The sequence below is a fragment of the Salvelinus alpinus genome, chromosome 30 (genome assembly GCF_045679555.1).
Source record: "Salvelinus alpinus chromosome 30, SLU_Salpinus.1, whole genome shotgun sequence".
NCBI lineage: Eukaryota > Metazoa > Chordata > Actinopteri > Salmoniformes > Salmonidae > Salvelinus > Salvelinus alpinus.
The window spans coordinates 16,266,928-16,284,239 of NC_092115.1; the positions used below are offsets into that span (position 1 = coordinate 16,266,928).

Below are 17,312 nucleotides of genomic sequence, written 5' to 3' on the forward strand. Positions count from 1 at the left end.
CTTAATGTCTTAAAGTAATGCTGGACTGTCATTTCTCTTTGCTTATTTGAGCTCTTCTTGCCATAATATGAACATGGTCTTTAACCAAATAGGGCTATCTTCTGTATACCACCCCTACCTTGTTACAACACAACTGATTGGCTCAAACACATTAAGAAGGAAAGAAATGTCCACAAATGAACTTTTAACAAGACACACCTGTTAATGCATTCCCGGTGACTACCTCATGAAACTGGTTGAGAGAATGCCAAGAGTGTGCAAAGCGTGTGCATCAAGGCAAAGTGTGGCTGTTTTGAAGAATCTGATATATAACATATATTTTGATTTGTTTAACACTTTTTGGTTACTACATGAATCCATGTTTATTATTTCATAGTTTTTATGTCTTCACTATTATTCTACAATGTAGAAAATAGTAAAAATAAAGAAAAACCCTGGAATGAATAGGTGTGTCCAAACTGAGTTTGAATTTGTTTTCCCACCTTCCCTAAATTTGGTTTATTTTCAGTGTACTCGCTAGCAGCCTCGAGTCAGTTTGGTTGTCTGAGAGTGTGCCTGGGTCTGGATAATAGAGATAGAGCACTAGAGAGGAATTATGGTTTGGCCTCTTTATAGTTGTATCTCTGTGGTCCTGATGCTGTAAAGGAGACAGCGGAGAGGACAGGAGAGGAGAAGAGAGGAGAGGTCAGGAGCAGTGTGAGCCCTCAAACCTGGACAGCGCCACTCCCAGATGGGTACTACGAACATGATGTTCCCTGGAAAAGGAGGATATCTCAGTCTCTCACATCCTTCTGTGAATCTGGGTCGGAGCGTTAGTTGAGTGGTATGTTGTTAGCGCTGATTGTGTTGATTCATGTCATACAGGCTAACTCAAGGGACGCTAACGGAGTCGGTTGGCTAACTCAAGGGACGCTAACGGAGTCGGTGCAGCCAGCTGGTTTCTTCATGCATCGCGCCGACAGAAACAAACATCTTTCCGGTAAGAAGAGGGGCGGGGGGGTATGCCTTATGATTAACGAGAAGTGGTGTGATCATCATAACAACACACAAGAACTCAAGTCGTTCTGTTCACCTGATCTAGAACTCCTCACAATCAAATGTCGACCGCATTATCTACCAAGGGAATTCTCGTCAATCATAATCACAGCCGTATACATTCCCCCCCAAGCAGACACATCGATGGCCCTGAACGAACTTTATCTGACTCTTTGTAAACTGGAAACCACACACCCTGAGGCTGCATTCATCGTAGCTGGGGATTTTAACAAGGCTAATCTAAAAACAAAACTCCCTAAATTCTATCAGCATATCGATTGTGCTACCAGGGCTGGAAAAACACTAGACCATTGTTATACTAATTTCCGCGACGCTTATAAGGCCCTCCCCCGCCCCCCTTTCGGAAAAGCTGACCACGACTCCATTTTGTTGATTCCAGCCTACAAACAAAAACTCAAACAACAAGCTCCCGCGCTCAGGTCTGTTCAACGCTGGTCCGACCAATCTGAATCCACGCTTCAAGACTGCTTCGATCACGCAGATTGGAATATGTTCCGCATCGCGTCCAACAACAATATTGACGAATATGCTGATTTGGTGAGCGAGTTCATTAGGAAGTGCATTGACGATGTCGTACCCACAGCAACGATAAAAACATTCCCAAACCAGAAACCGTGGATTGACGGCAGCATTCGCGTGAAACTGAAAGCGCGAACCACTGCTTTTAACCAGGGCAAGGTGACCGGAAGCATGACCGAATACAAACAGTGTAGCTATTCTCTCCGCAAGGCAATCAAACAGGCCAAGTCTCAGTACAGAGACAAAATCGAGTCGAAATTCAACAGCTCAGACACAAGAGGTATGTGGCAGGGTCTACAGTCAATCACGGATTACAAAAAGAAAATCCGCCCCGTCGAGGACCAGGATGTCTTGCTCCCAGACAGGCTAAACAACTTTTTTGCCCGCTTTGAGGACAATACAGTGCCACTGACACGGCCCCCTACCAAAACCTGCGGGCTCTCCTTCACTGCAGCCGAGGTGAGTAAAACATTTAAACGTGTTAACCCTCGCAAGGCTGCAGGCCCAGACGGCATTCCCAGCCGCGTCCTCAGAGCATGCGCAGACCAGCTGGCTGGTGTGTTTACGGACATATTCAATCAATCCTTATCCCAGTCTGCTGTTCCCACATGCTTCAAGAGGGCCACCATTGTTCCTGTTCCCAAGAAAGCTAAGGTAACTGAGCTAAACGACTACCGCCCCGTAGCACTCACTTCCGTCATCATGAAGTGCTTTGAGAGACTAGTCAAGGACCATATCACCTCCACCCTACCGGACACCCTAGACCCACTCCAATTTGCTTACCGACCCAATAGGTCCACAGACGACGCAATCGCAACCACACTGCACACTGCCCTAACCCATCTGGACAAGAGGAATACCCATGTGAGAATGCTGTTCATCGATTACAGCTCAGCATTTAACACCATAGTACCCTCCAAACTCGTCATCAAGCTCGAGACCCTGGGTCTCGACCCCGCCCTGTGCAACTGGGTCCTGGACTTCCTGACGGGCCGCCCCCAGGTGGTGAGGGTAGGTAACAACATCTCCACCCCGCTGATCCTCAACACTGGGGCCCCACAAGGGTGCGTTCTGAGCCCTCTCCTGTACTCCCTGTTCACCCACGACTGCGTGGCCATGCACGCCTCCAACTCAATCATCAAGTTTGCGGATGACACTACAGTGGTAGGCTTGATCACCAACAACGACGAGACGGCCTACAGGGAGGAGGTGAGGGCCCTCGGAGTGTGGTGTCAGGAAAATAACCTCATACTCAACGTCAACAAAACAAAGGAGATGATTGTGGACTTCAGGAAACAGCAGAGGGAGCACCCCCCTATCCACATCGACGGGTCAGTAGTGGAGAAGGTGGAAAGTTTTAAGTTCCTCGGTGTACACATCACGGACAAACTGAACTGGTCCACCCACACAGACAGCGTTGTGAAGAAGGCGCAGCAGCGCCTCTTCAACCTCAGGAGGCTGAAGAAATTCGGCTTGTCACCAAAAGCACTCACAAACTTCTACAGATGCACAATCGAGAGCATCCTGTCGGGCTGTATCACCGCCTGGTACGGCAACTGCTCCGCCCACAACCGTAAGGCTCTCCAGAGGGTAGTGAGGTCTGCAGAACGCATCACCAGGGGCAAACTACCTGCCCTCCAGGACACCTACACCACCCGATGTCACAGGAAGGCCATAAAGATCATCAAGGACAACAACCACCCAAGCCACTGCCTGTTCACCCCGCTATCATCCAGAAGGCGAGGTCAGTACAGGTGCATCAAAGCAGGGACCGAGAGACTGAAAAACAGCTTCTATCTCAAGGCCATCAGACTGTTAAACAGCCACCACTAACATTTAGCGGCCGCTGCCAACATACTGACTCAACTCCAGCCACTTTAAAAATGGGAATTGATGGAAATTATGTAAAAATGTACCACTAGCCACTTTAAGCAATGCCACTTAATACAATGTTTACATACCCTACATTACCCATCTCATATGTATATATACTGTACTCTATATCATCTACTGCATCTTGCCATCTTTATGCAATACATGTACCACTAGCCACTTTAAACTATGCCACTTTATGTTTACATACCCTACAGTACTCATCTCATATGTATATACCGTACTCTATACCATCTACTGCATCTGCCATGCCGTTCTGTACCACCACTCATCCATATATCTTTATGTACATATTCTTTATCCCTTTACACTTGTGTGTGTGTGTAAGGTAGTAGTGTGGAATTGTTAGGTTAGATTACTGTTGGTTATTACTGCATTGTCGGAACTAGAAGCACAAGCATTTCGCTACACTCGCATTAACATCTGCTAACCATGTGTATGTGACTAATAAAATTTGATTTGATTTGATTTGACAGTGAATCAAAAGGAGGCTTTTATTCAGATGAAACACTGTACTGTACTGTACTGTAGTTCCACCGCAATGGCTGTGGTGGTGGTTACACTGGTCTCAATGGCTGTGGTGGTGGTTACACTGGTCTCAATGGCTGTGGTGGTGGTTACACTGGTCTCAATGGCTGTGGTGGTGGTTACACTGGTCTCAATGGCTGTGGTGGTGGTTACACTGGTCTCAATGGCTGTGGTGGTGGTTACACTGGTCTCAATGGCTGTGGTGGTGGTTACACTGGTCTCAATGGCTGTGGTGGTGGTTACACTGGTCTCAATGGCTGTGGTGGTGGTTACACTGCTCTCAATGGACTGTATCTGTCACGACTTCCGCCGAAGTCGGCCCTTCTCCTTGTTCGGGTGGTGTTCGGCGGTCGACGTCACCGGCTTTCTAGTCACCACCGATCCATTTTTCTGTTTCGTTTTGTTTTGTCTGTATTATACACACCTGGTTTCAATTCCCCTATTATGTTCCCTATTTAACCCTCTGGCTTTCATTTCTGTTTTGTCCGTGATTGTTTGTTACGTTAGTGGTTGTTGTATTTTCTTATATGTTTTGTAATTATTCCCGTTGTGGAATTTTGCTGAGATTTTGAGTAAACGTTTTGTGTTTCGCTCAACACTGGTGTCCTGCATTTGACTCTGCTACTTCGCCGCACACAACCCTGACTGTATCCATGCACAACTCATTATTTTGTGGAAATCTCCCATTGACAACAATGCGTTGTATGGATTCTACCCTAAATGACACTTTAGGGAACTGAGGACAGATGGGATTGTTTTTTCTTTGATTGAATGCAATACATGCAACTGTGATACATCTAATACCACGATAGAATCTGACCCAGGCAGGGTATACTGTGAGACATCACCAGTGTCAGCTAACAGGTCCCATTTATACGATGGATCTCTGGTCCCAGCCTCATCTCCCATTCCTGTCCCAATGTGTAGTCTCTGTGAAAACACACTACAGCTCTGCAGGACCTGATTCTCAAGCTCCCCTTATTCTCTATATGTCTAACAACACTAAATTAGATATACTTTTTTACTCCAACAGGGTTATTGAACACATTTCTATAAAAACTGTGTAATGGGAGATTTACCAACTGGTGGAGAGACATGATTAAAAGTACTTCTTTATATCCTGAGTTGTGCTCTGTTCATGTGTTCCAGTGGTTAGTCTCTCCCTTCCTCACTCACTCCATCTCTCTCCCTCTATCTCTCTCCTTCTCTCCCTGAGCTACAGTGGGCAGACAGGCCTGTTTTATTTAATAACTTACTCAGGCCTCTGATCCACGGTTAATGATGGAGCCAGAAACCCCCTCGGTACAAAACACACTCTGGCGGCCCCCAAACATCACTACACTCAGCTCTATTTGATCACCACAAGTGCCAGTCACACTGCAGAGCCTGGGAGGGCCATAGGAGGCAAGGCGACTGGCAGCCGTGGAGCTGGCATGGCGCGCGGGAGCCATGAAAGTGCCAACCTGCTGTCCCCTGGGGGTCACAGAGGTGCCTGAGCCGTGCCAGTGGACATCAGAGGTACCAGACAGGGAGGAAGACATTAAGAAAGAGAAAGAGGGAAACAAACAGAGAGATAGAAAAGAAAGGAGGTGGGGATGGAGAGAGAAAGAGAGAGGGAGGAAGAGAGAGGGAGGAAGGAAGAAAAAGGGAGAGAGGAGAGCGGAGGAGAGAGGCTAGCAGAGATGGCAAGCTGTGGAGTATCTGATGTCATTTAGGCCTGTCCGCTCCACTTGTCCTTGTTTTCCCGCTGATCACACAGAGCTGGATCCAGTTTCAGATCCCTCTGTATAACACTACACTGTGATCAAAGGATGAATGGGGAAGCATTTGAAGAGTACATGAATATAGCACACTGACAAATGGTGTGAGAGATGTACTTTAAATAGAATGAACTAAGTTCAGTAAGTTGGAGAAGAATTCTGGCAACAGCAACTTTGTGGGTTCAATTTCCGCATGGGCCATGTGTACTGACTGTAACTCGATCTAGATACAAACTTCTGATGGTGACTGTATAAAAATGATGCCTAGACAATTTGATGGCCTGAGGAACAGTTTGTGTCATCGCTGTTACGGAAAGTAAAGTGTAACCAAGTTGACCTCTGATAGAGTTGACATTGTTTCCTGAATGAAGAGTGTGTGGAGAGAGACAAACATTTTGGACCTCTAATGCAAATTCAGGAGGAGATGAGGATACTTGTGCCTTTTGACCTGCAGGTTGTGCGGTCAGGGGATGGGGGTTAGAGGTCACTGACCGTTGCGGTCGATGGCAAAGGGCGTGTCGGAGGTGACGATGTCATAGTTGCAGATCTGGCTGTACTGCGGGGAACAGTCCTGGTCCCAGGCCTCTACCTGCAGGATGCTGTCATATATCTTCCCTTCCATTGCTGAAGCGTGGTACATAGGCTCCCGGAACACAGGAGAGAACTCATTTACGTCATCCACCTGGATGTGAACCACTGCCCTGGAGAGAGAGAGAGAAAGAGAGAGCGAGAGAAAGAGAGAGAAAGAGAGAGCGAGAGAGCGAGAGAAAGAGAGAGCGAGAGAAAGAGAGAGCGAGAGAAAGAGAAAGAGAGAGAGAGCGAGAGAAAGAGAGAGAGAGCGAGAGAAAGAGAGAGAGAGCGAGAGAAAGAGAGAGAGCGAGAGAAAGAGAGAGAGCGAGAGAAAGAGAGAGAGAGAGAGAGAGAGAGAGAGAGAGAGAGAGAGAGAGAGAGAGAGAGAGCGAGAGAAAGAGAGAGAGAGAGAGAGAGAGAGAGAGAGAGAGAGAGAGAGAGAGAGAGAGAGAGAGAGAGAGAGAGAGAGAGAGAGAGAGAGAGAGAGAGAGAGAGAGAGAGAGAGAGAGAGAGAGAGGGAGAGGGAGAGAAAGAGAGAAAGAGAGAGGGAGAGAGAAAGAGAGAGGGAGAGAAAGAGAGAGGGAGAGAAAGAGAGAGGGAGAGAAAGAGAAAGAGAAAGAGAAAGAGAGAGAGGGAGAGAAAGAGAGAAAGAGAGAGGGAGAGAGAAAGAGAGAGGGAGAGAGAAAGAGAGAGGGAGAGAAAGAGAGAGGGAGAGAAAGAGAAAGAGAAAGAGAGAGAGAGAGAGAGAGAGAGAGAGAGAGAGAGAGAGAGAGAGAGAGAGAGAGAGAGAGAGAGAGAGAGAGAGAGAGAGAGAGAGAGGGGGAGAGAGAGGGAGAGAGAAAGAGAGGGAGAGAAAGAGAGAGAGAGAGAGAGAGGGAGAGAGAAAGAGAGAGGGAGAGAAAGAGAGAGAAAGAGAGAGGGAGAGAAAGAGAGAGAAAGAGAGAGAGAGAGGGGGAGAGAGAGAGAGAGAGAGGGAGAGAGAGAGAGAGAGTAAGACTGATATCTTTGATACTCTTTCTTCCAAAATGATTACAAAATACTCAACGTCTTCAAACCCCTACTAAACTCAAAAACAGAAACAACAAACCATAACATACAATAGAAATCCGCTCATAATCTCCTTACCAGCTGAGAGAACAAGAGAGAGAGAAACATGAGAGCATACAGTACAGACAAAGTCAAATCCTGCTTTTCACTGATAGTTGTACTGTAAAAAATTATTTTTTGCCCCGGATCGAATGAGAGATATCCTCACTACATCTAGGTTGGTTCAGGGCCTCTTCTTTGCATTATGTAAAACAATCCCTAAACAACAGTAAAGGGCTGAACATAACAAGTTATATTTTCAATATCTTAGTATTATTTAAATAAGTCCAGTTTCTCAAACTCAACCTGACAATGACCTTGGTGGGTCTGTTGCTGTAGCATGTCTTCCTAATTAAAGACATTCACTTAATGAGACCTACTTAGAATGTCCTGCAGTGATGCTGCTTAGCTGAGGCACACACACACACACACACACACACACACACACACACACACACACACACACACACACACACACACACACACACACACACACACACACACACACACACACACACACACACACACACACACACACACACACACACACACACACACACACACACACACACATCTCTCTGTGTTAAGAAACATTCATCAAAGATGCCCAAGCTGTGAAATCCCTCCCTCTCTCTCATACCGCTCTCTCTCAGTATCCGCCTTAGTCGTTGCCCTAGACAACAGCTTTCAATAGCACTTCATCAGAGCAGGGATATAGGGCTTGATTTGCGGTTGTCCACAACTGTCTGGCTCATAAGGATCCTTCAGGCCCTTATTAATTAAAAACATCCCAGGAGCTGAACATTGAGCAAGTCTCAGCTGTGACTAGGTATTACACAGTGGATGTGTGATCTGTCACTGTCTACGACCATAGTTTTGAGAACAACTGTAGGACCCACATACTGTACACGTGGCATGGGCACACACACACATTACACAAAGATACAGGCACACACACACCCTCCGACATTCCCTCCAACACACACACACCAACCCCCGTACCCGACACACCCTTCCTTACTTATGTGACTTCTTCCAGCTGGCTCCACTGGCCTCCGCCCCACAGTCGTAGGCCTGGATGATGAAGGTGTACTCCTTCTGGGTCTCACAGTCCACCGGGTCCTTGGCCCTCAGGACCCCCTCCCCTGACGTCCTGTTCAGGACCACCGCCTCGAACGGGGCCTCCTGCCCGTGGATCTTAAATGCACAGATCTCCCCTGAACAAGAGGAGGAGGAGGAGATGGAAGAGGAGGAGGAGGAGGACAAGAGGGGTGGAGAGGAACCAAGGTAGAGAGAAAGGATTAAAAGTGTGTCAACCTATTTACAGATCAGACTTGGAAATGTCTCAGCATGCCGCCACTCTAAAGACTGTTGTCGAGGACATTGTGTATGTTTTAAGAGGTGGTGGCAAAAAACAGCTGAGCTGCTAAGAGACTGAAACAGAGTTGTGCAGTTGTAATTGCCTCGGTGGCATCATGTCGTGCCAGGCCAGACAGGGAGGAGGAAATGCAATTTGATTTTGCTTAGTTTTTTCGATATTCCTCTCTCCAGGCCACCTTCCAGAAAAATAACGTTTTTAAGTCTAATGGTCTCCAATAGGAGATATATGAGAGTTCATGCTGGTTTTCTATCTCAGCTTTTAATGGCACAAGTGGTGTGATAATCAAGTTCAACTGAAGTTGAATTGTCTGCTGGACATGAGTAATTTTATACAATCGTTTGCTGTAAAAAATAGTTTTACCTTGATGAATGAGTCAGATTGAAATTGTCATATGTAAGCACGACCTCCCTTATGACACAGAGTGTAGTTGTGACACAGAGTGTGTGCTTGCCTTGTCAGGGTCTCTGGTTCAAGCCTTGCTACTGACCGCTTCCCACATTCACTACACTGGTGTCAGAAGTGGGATTGACAAACTGTTTCCTACCATTGGTGGCACAGCAAGAGTTGTGTGAGGGTCTTTTAAGAGAAACACTGGAGAACACTTTCTTGGTGATGGGGTATGGTGGTAAACCACGTCCATTGGACCAACACTTGGTGATCTTGTAAGACTTCCAAACCTCTTGGTGTAGTAGGTTCACAAATCCCTCCAATCCTCCCTCCAATATCCTCAACTTGTTTAGAGGCAATGCAATATTGGGCAATACACATTGTTCATGAACTTGTTGAAACATCACCTCATATTTGAGTCAGTCACACTGCTGAACACAATGATCTTTGTCAGCATATCTCAGTGACAGAAATGATGTAGGGGCCTGACACCAGGTGTACCAGGTGTAGTCAAGAAGGGAATAAGTACAGATAGGCTACGCCAACTCACAAATAGACATTTTGTTTTGCTCTTTTTGCTTCTTTTTTTTTTTTTTTTTTTTTACAGGTTTCTGATTCTGGAACGGTCTCTATCTTTCTGTGAGTGTTCTTTTCAGGGATTTGGGGAAATGGCCTTAAGGGAAAAGCCTCGCGCCCCTGACCCCGTGACAGCCGATATCACCTAAATCCCAGCAGGACGTCAGGAACAAAAAGTGCAAGGGCTATCCCTTGTGTGCACAAGCCCCACTGCCAAGCTCTGATAAGCCAAACATATTCTCTCTCTCTCTCTCTCTCCCTCCACTTTTCATCCCTCGCTCTTTCTCTCTCTTTTTTTTTGAACTCGTTCAGTTCTCTCTCCATCCGTAATGGTGAAATAACAATTTACCCTCTGCGGTCCGCCTGTCCGTGCTGCTGCCTGGGCTTGCGGTTTAAATTTCCCCTCTATATTTCAATGCCTTATCGAAATTAAACGGCCACCACAATAGGCGGCGAGGTGCGCAGAGGGAGAAAATAATCATCCAAACACTGTGGGCGGCGTGCGAGGGGAAAGATAAGCACATCAAGGCTCTGCACATCCAGCGCTGTCCAAATATTTAGTTAGATGGAGAGGGAGAAAAGGGGGAGACAATATGAAAATAACAAAAACAATCATACACTATATATAAAATACACAAATGTACAGAGTACTTGGAATAAAATAAAAACATTTTCACTTAGTAGTTTGGGTCTGATGCACAGCCGTTTTCCGCTCCATCTGGTTGGGCACAAATGTATTTTTCTGGGTAAGGGCAAGGAGCCAGGGTCAGGGAACGTATCGACGGGCACAGTGAGAGAGACGATGTAAATCCTATCTGGCCTTCTAAGGCTGTGTTTACACAGGCAGCCCAATACTGATATTTGTTCATTCATTGGTCTTTTGACCAATCAGATGAGCTATGAAAAATATCTGATGTGAAAAGTCCTGATGTGATTGGTCAAAAGTCCAATTAGTGAAAAAATATCAGAATTGGGCTGCCTGTGTAAACACAGCCTATGGGCATCTATCTAGGATAGTGACCCCCAAAATCATCCCCTTTCCCTACTTAGAAACAGATTACTTAATCCACCATGTTAATTATCCTCCTTTTAATCAAATGTCACGTTCAATTCCCTCTCATGGTGTGTGTTTTGTCTCATCATGATGATGGTGGAGTTTGTGTTCGTGTAGTGTGTGTGTGTGTGTGTGTGTGTGTGTGTGTGTGTGTGTGTGTGTGTGTGTGTGTGTGTGTGTGTGTGTGTGTGTGTGTGTGTGTGTGTGTGTGTGTGTGTGTGTGTGTGTGTGTCTGATTAAAAAGCGGGTCTCTCTTGGCGGCCCTATCGGGAGGCTTATAGTTGATTTGCTGATTCTCTCGCCTCTCAGCTAGTGATCTAGCTCTCTCAGACGAACCCTCGCCCCCTTTCTTTAATTACTCACTGGATTATGACTCTCGTTGCTAATGACCTGCTGCTAGCACTCACACACTCACAAACCAGTGATCTGACACAGAGGCGGGAGAATGAGGAAGAGGAAGATGAAGAGGTTAAGGGTTTTCTCTGAGCTCTTTTTTAGCTTTCTGTTGATTTGTGATATGTTTTTCTACTGTGTGTCTGGATAACGAGCGGCCCAATGAAGGATGGACTACTAGCGGATTGCTAGTGGATAGGTCAAACTTACACATTACAGTTGCTAGTTGCTATGGGAGTTAAGACAAGTTAGATTTTGAATTAAAGTGTTAGGACTGCGTGGCAAAACACGACTCCAACAACATCATTAAGTTTGCTGACGACACAACAGTGGTAGGCCTGATCCCTGACAACAATGAGACAGCCTATAGGGAGGAGGTCAGAGAACTGGCAGTGTGGTGCCAGGACAACAACCTCTCCCTCAATGTGAGCAAGACAAAGGAGCTGATCGTAGACTACAGGAAAAGGCGGGCCAAACAGGTCCCCATTAACATCAACGGGGCTTTAGAGGAGCGGGTCGAGAGCTTCAGGTTCCTTGGCGTCCACATCACCAACAATCTATCATGGTCCAAACACACCAAGACAGTCGTAGAGAGAAGACGACAAAACCTTTTCCCCCTCAGGAGACTGAAAAGATTTGACATGGGCCCCCAGATCCTCAAAAAGTTCTACAGCTGCACCATCGAGAGCATCCTGACCGGTTGCATCACCGCCTGATATGGCAACTGCTCGGCATCTGACATTAAGGCGCTACAGAGGGTAGTGCGAACGGCCCAGTACATCACTGGGGCCAAGCTTCCTGCCATCCAGGACCTATATAATAGGCGGTGTCAGAGGAAAGCCCATAAAATTATCAGAGACTTCAGTCACCCAAGTCATAGACTGTTTTCTCTGCTACCGCATGGCAAGCGGTACCAGAGCACCAAGTCTACGACCAAAAGGCTCCTTAACAGCTTCTACCCCCAAGCCATAAGACTGCTGAACAATTAATCAAATGGCCACCGGACTATTTACATTGACCCCCCCCATTTGTTTTTTACACTGCTGCTACTCGCTGTTTATTATCTATGCATAGTCACTTCACCCCTACACTTCACCCCTAAATGACCTCTAACCTGTACCCCCGCAGACTGACTTGGTACCGGTACCCCCTGAATATGGCCTCGTTATTGTGTTACTTGTTATTATTTTTTACTTTAGTTTATTTGGTAAATATTTTCTAAACTCTTCTTGAACTGGACTGTTGGTTAATTAAGGGCTTGTAAGTAAGCATTTCACGGTCTACACTTGTTGTATTCGGTGCATATGACAAATAAAGTTGGATTTGATTTGTTTTGAATATACTCCACAACAGCCTGAATGAGCTGTAACACACACCATCCAATGGCCTATTAAAGTAATAGCATATACAACACACACACACACACACACACTGCCTGAAAACAACACTATGGATCAAGCTACGTATGTATGATCTTATGACATTTCTCATACAACAAAAACATTTCTACAGCAGCACCTCATCCTTTCCTTTCTCACAATAACAGTAACCTACACCACCATTTCTGCAGAACCCCTCCGGTCATTTATATTGTTGTGAGGTATTGGCTGTGGCTTCACCACCAAGGGCAGTGCTTATTGCCAGTCACGGTGGACAATTCATTAGAATCCCATTGGACTCTTTCATTAAGATACCAGACCTCCTAATTGCATTTGGGAGATAGCAGAGCCAACCGTGTGACCCCTGCAGCTAATAAACTGCTTTTACAGACATAGACAGACAGAGTAGTCTCTGTCTCTGTCTCTCTCTGTCTCTCTGTCTCTCTGTCTCTCTGTCTCTCTGTCTCTCTGTCTCTGTCTCTGTCTCTGTCTCTGTCTCTGTCTCTGTCTCTGTCTCTCTCTCTCTCTCTCTCTCTCTCTCTCTGTCTCTCTGTCTCTCTGTCTCTCTGTTTCTGTCTCTGTCTCTGTCTCTCTCTCTCTCTCTCTCTCTCTCTCTCTCTCTCTCTCTGTCTCTCTGTCTCTCTGTCTCTCTGTTTCTCTGTCTCTGTCTCTGTCTCTGTCTCTCTCTCTCTCTCTCTCTCTCTCTCTCTCTCTCTCTCTCTCTCTCTCTCTCTCTCTCTCTCTCTCTCTCTCTCTCAATTCAATTCAATTCAATTCAAGGGGCTTTATTGGCATGGGAAACATGTGTTAACATTGCCAAAGCAAGTGAGGTAGATATTATACAAAAGTGAAATAAACAATACAAATTAACAGTAAACATTACACATACAGAAGTTTCAAAACAATAAAGACATTACAAATGTTATATTATATATATACAGTGTTGTAACAATGTACAAATGGATAAAGCACACAAGTTAAAATAAATAAGCATAAATATGGGTTGTATTTACAATGGTGTTTGTTCTTCACTGGTTGCCCTTTTCTTGTGGCAACAGGTCACAAATCTTGCTGCTGTGATGGCACACTGTGGAATTTCTCCCAGTAGATATGGGAGTTTATCAAAATTGGATTTGTTTTCAAATTCTTTGTGGATCTGTGTAATCTGAGGGAAATATGTCTCTCTAATATGGTCATACATTGGGCAGGAGGTTAGGAAGTGCAGCTCAGTTTCCACCTCATTTTGTGGGCAGTGTGCACATAGCCTGTCTTCTCTTGAGAGCCATGTCTGCCTACGGCGGCCTTTCTCAATAGCAAGGCTATGCTCACTGAGTCTGTACATAGTCAAAGCTTTCCTTAAGTTTGGGTCAGTCACAGTGGTCAGGTATTCTGCCACTGTGTACTCTCTGTTTAGGGCCAAATAGCATTCTAGTTTGCTCTGTTTTTTTGTTAATTCTTTCCAATGTGTCAAGTAATTATCTTTTTGTTTTCTCATGATTTGGTTGGGTCTAATTGTGCTGTTGTCCTGGGGCTCTGTGGGGTGTGTTTGTGTTTGTGAACAGAGCCCTAGGACCAGCTTGCTTAGGGGACTCTTCTCCAAGTTCATCTCTCTGTAGGTGATGGCTTTGTTATGGAAGGTTTGGGAATCGCTTCCTTTTAGGTGGTTGTAGAATTTAACGGCTCTTTTCTGGATTTTGATAATTAGTGGGTATCGGCCTAATTCTGCTCTGCATGCATTATTTGGTGTTCTACGTTGTACACGGAGGATATTTTTGCAGAATTCTGCATGCAGAGTCTCAATTTGGTGTTTGTCCCATTTTGTGAAATCTTGGTTGGTGAGCGGACCCCAGACCTCACAACCATAAAGGGCAATGGGCTCTATGACTGATTCAAGTATTTTTAGCCAGATCCTAATTGGTATGTTGAAATTTATGTTCCTTTTGATGGCATAGAAGGCCCTTCTTGCCTTGTCTCTCAGATCGTTTACAGCTTTGTGGAAGTTACCTGTGGTGCTGATGTTTAGGCCGAGGTATGTATAGTTTTTTTGTGTGCTCTAGGGCAACGGTGTCTAGATGGAATTTGTGGTCCTGGTGACTGGACCTTTTTTGGAACACCATTATTTTGGTCTTACTGAGATTTACTGTCAGGGCCCAGGTCTGACAGAATCTGTGCAGAAGATCTAGGTGCTGCTGTAGGCCCTCCTTGGTTGGTGACAGAAGCACCAGATCATCAGCAAACAGTAGACATTTGACTTCGGATTCTAGTAGGGTGAGACCGGGTGCTGCAGACTGTTCTAGTGCCCGCGCCAATTCGTTGATATATATGTTGAAGAGGGTGGGGCTTAAGCTGCATCCCTGTCTCACCCCACGACCCTGTGTGAAGAAATGTGTGTGTTTTTTGCCAATTTTAACCGCACACTTGTTGTTTGTGTACATGGATTTTATAATGTCGTATGTTTTACCCCCAACACCACTTTTCATCAATTTGTATAGCAGACCCTCATGCCAAATTGAGTCGAAGGCTTTTTTGAAATCAACAAAGCATGAGAAGACTTTGCCTTTGTTCTGGTTTGTTTGGTTGTCAATTAGGGTGTGTAGGGTGAATACATGGTCTGTTGTACGGTAATTTGGTAAAAAGCCAATTTGACATTTGCTCAGTACATTGTTTTCATTGAGGAAATGTACGAGTCTGCTGTTAATGATAATGCAGAGGATTTTCCCAAGGTTACTGTTGACGCATATTCCACGGTAGTTATTGGGGTCAAATTTGTCTCCACTTTTGTGGATTGGGGTGATCAGTCCTTGGTTCCAAATATTGGGGAAGATGCCAGAACTAAGGACGATGTTAAAGAGTTTTAGTATAGCCAATTGGAATTTGTTGTCTGTATATTTGATCATTTCATTAAGGATACCATCAACACCACAGGCCTTTTTGGGTTGGAGGGTTTTTATTTTGTCCTGTAACTCATTCAAGGTAATTGGAGAATCCAGTGGGTTCTGGTAGTCTTTAATAGTTGATTCTAGGATTTGTATTTGATCATGTATATGTTTTTGTTCTTTATTCTTTGTTATAGAGCCAAAAAGATTGGAGAAGTGGTTTACCCATACATCTCCATTTTGGATAGATAATTCTTCGTGTTGTTGTTTGTTTAGTGTTTTCCAATTTTCCCAGAATTGGTTAGAGTCTATGGAGTCTTCAATTACATTGAGCTGATTTCTGACGTGCTGTTCCTTCTTTTTCCGTAGTGTATTTCTGTATTGTTTTAGTGATTCACCATAGTGAAGGCGTAGACTCAGGTTTTCCGGGTCTCTATGTTTTTGGTTGGACAGGTTCCTCAATTTATTTCTTAGATTTTTGCATTCTTTATCAAACCATTTGTCATTGTTGTTCATTTTCTTCGGTTTTCTATTTGAGATTTTTAGATTTGATAGGGAAGCTGAGAGGTCAAATATACTGTTAAGATTTTCTACTGCCAAGTTTACACCTTCACTATTGCAGTGGAACATTTTACCCAGGAAGTTGTCTAAAAGGGATTGAATTTGCTGTTGCCTAATTGTTTTTTGGTAGGTTTCCAAACTGCATTCCTTCCATCTATAGCATTTCTTAATGTTACTCAGTTCCTTTGGCTTTGATGCCTCATGATTGAGTATTGCTCTGTTCAAGTAGACTGTGATTTTGCTGTGGTCTGATAGGGGTGTCAGTGGGCTGACTGTGAACGCTCTGAGAGACTCTGGGTTGAGGTCAGTGATAAAGTAGTCTACAGTGCTACTGCCAAGAGATGAGCTATAGGTGAACCTACCATAGGAGTCCCCTCGAAGCCTACCATTGACTATGTACATACCCAGCGTGCGACAGAGCTGCAGGAGTTGTGACCCGTTTTTGTTGGTTATGTTGTCATAGTTGTGCCTAGGGGGGCATATGGGGGAGGGAATGCTGTCACCTGCAGGCAGGTGTTTGTCCCCCTGTGTGCTGAGGGTGTCAGGTTCTTGTCCAGTTCTGGCATTTAGGTCGCCACAGACTAATACATGTCCCTGGGCCTGGAAATGATTGATTTCCCCCTCCAGGATGGAGAAGCTGTCTTTATTAAAGTATGGGGATTCTAGTGGGGGGATATAGGTAGCACACAGGAGGACATTTTTCTCTGTTAAGATAATTTCCTTTTGAATTTCTAGCCAAATGTAAAATGTTCCTGTTTTGATTAATTTAATGGAGTGAGTTAGGTCTGCTCTATACCAAATTAGCATTCCCCCTAAATCCCTTCCCTGTTTCACACCTGGTAGTTTGGTGGATGGGACTACCAGCTCTCTGTAACCTAGAGGGCAACCAGTGGGTCCGTCTCCGCTATACCATGTTTCTTGCAGGATGACAATGTCTGCATTACCGATTTCTTTGGTGAAGTCCGTGTTCCTGCTCTTTAGGCCAAAGGCAGATGACCTCAGGCCTTGGATATTCCAGGATGATATAGTGAAGGCTTTTTGTTCCATAAAGTATCCAATGTTGTTGGCCGTGTGGTTTGGCCTCAGGCCAGTAAGTGTGAGCAGAGCCTGCTGAGCATCTGGTACATGCCGTTGGCTTGGGCGAGTGTAAGAGTGGGGGTTGGGCCTGTTTGCCCGCTCACTACCTGGGCGTATGTGTGACTTCCATGTTGATGCCCTCTTTGCGGGGGTGGGGTGCATGGGGTGGGCAGGAGTGGCATAGGTCTGATTGGAGGGGGCCTAAATGGGGTGTGG

The 17,312-nt window shown here is 45.3% G+C and overlaps 1 protein-coding gene across 1 annotated transcript in view; it reads right to left on the reverse strand.

Moving 5' to 3' along the window:
• LOC139560558 (calsyntenin-2-like) overlaps nucleotides 1-17,312 on the reverse strand; it is a 258,095-nt gene that overhangs the window by 57,913 nt on the left and 182,870 nt on the right. The window contains exons 3-4 of the mRNA XM_071377438.1: nucleotides 8,434-8,629; nucleotides 6,249-6,457 (exon numbers count right to left, since the gene is read on the reverse strand). Of these exons, the coding sequence (XP_071233539.1) occupies nucleotides 6,249-6,457; nucleotides 8,434-8,629 (405 nt within the window). The remainder of the gene's footprint in view (nucleotides 1-6,248; nucleotides 6,458-8,433; nucleotides 8,630-17,312) is intronic.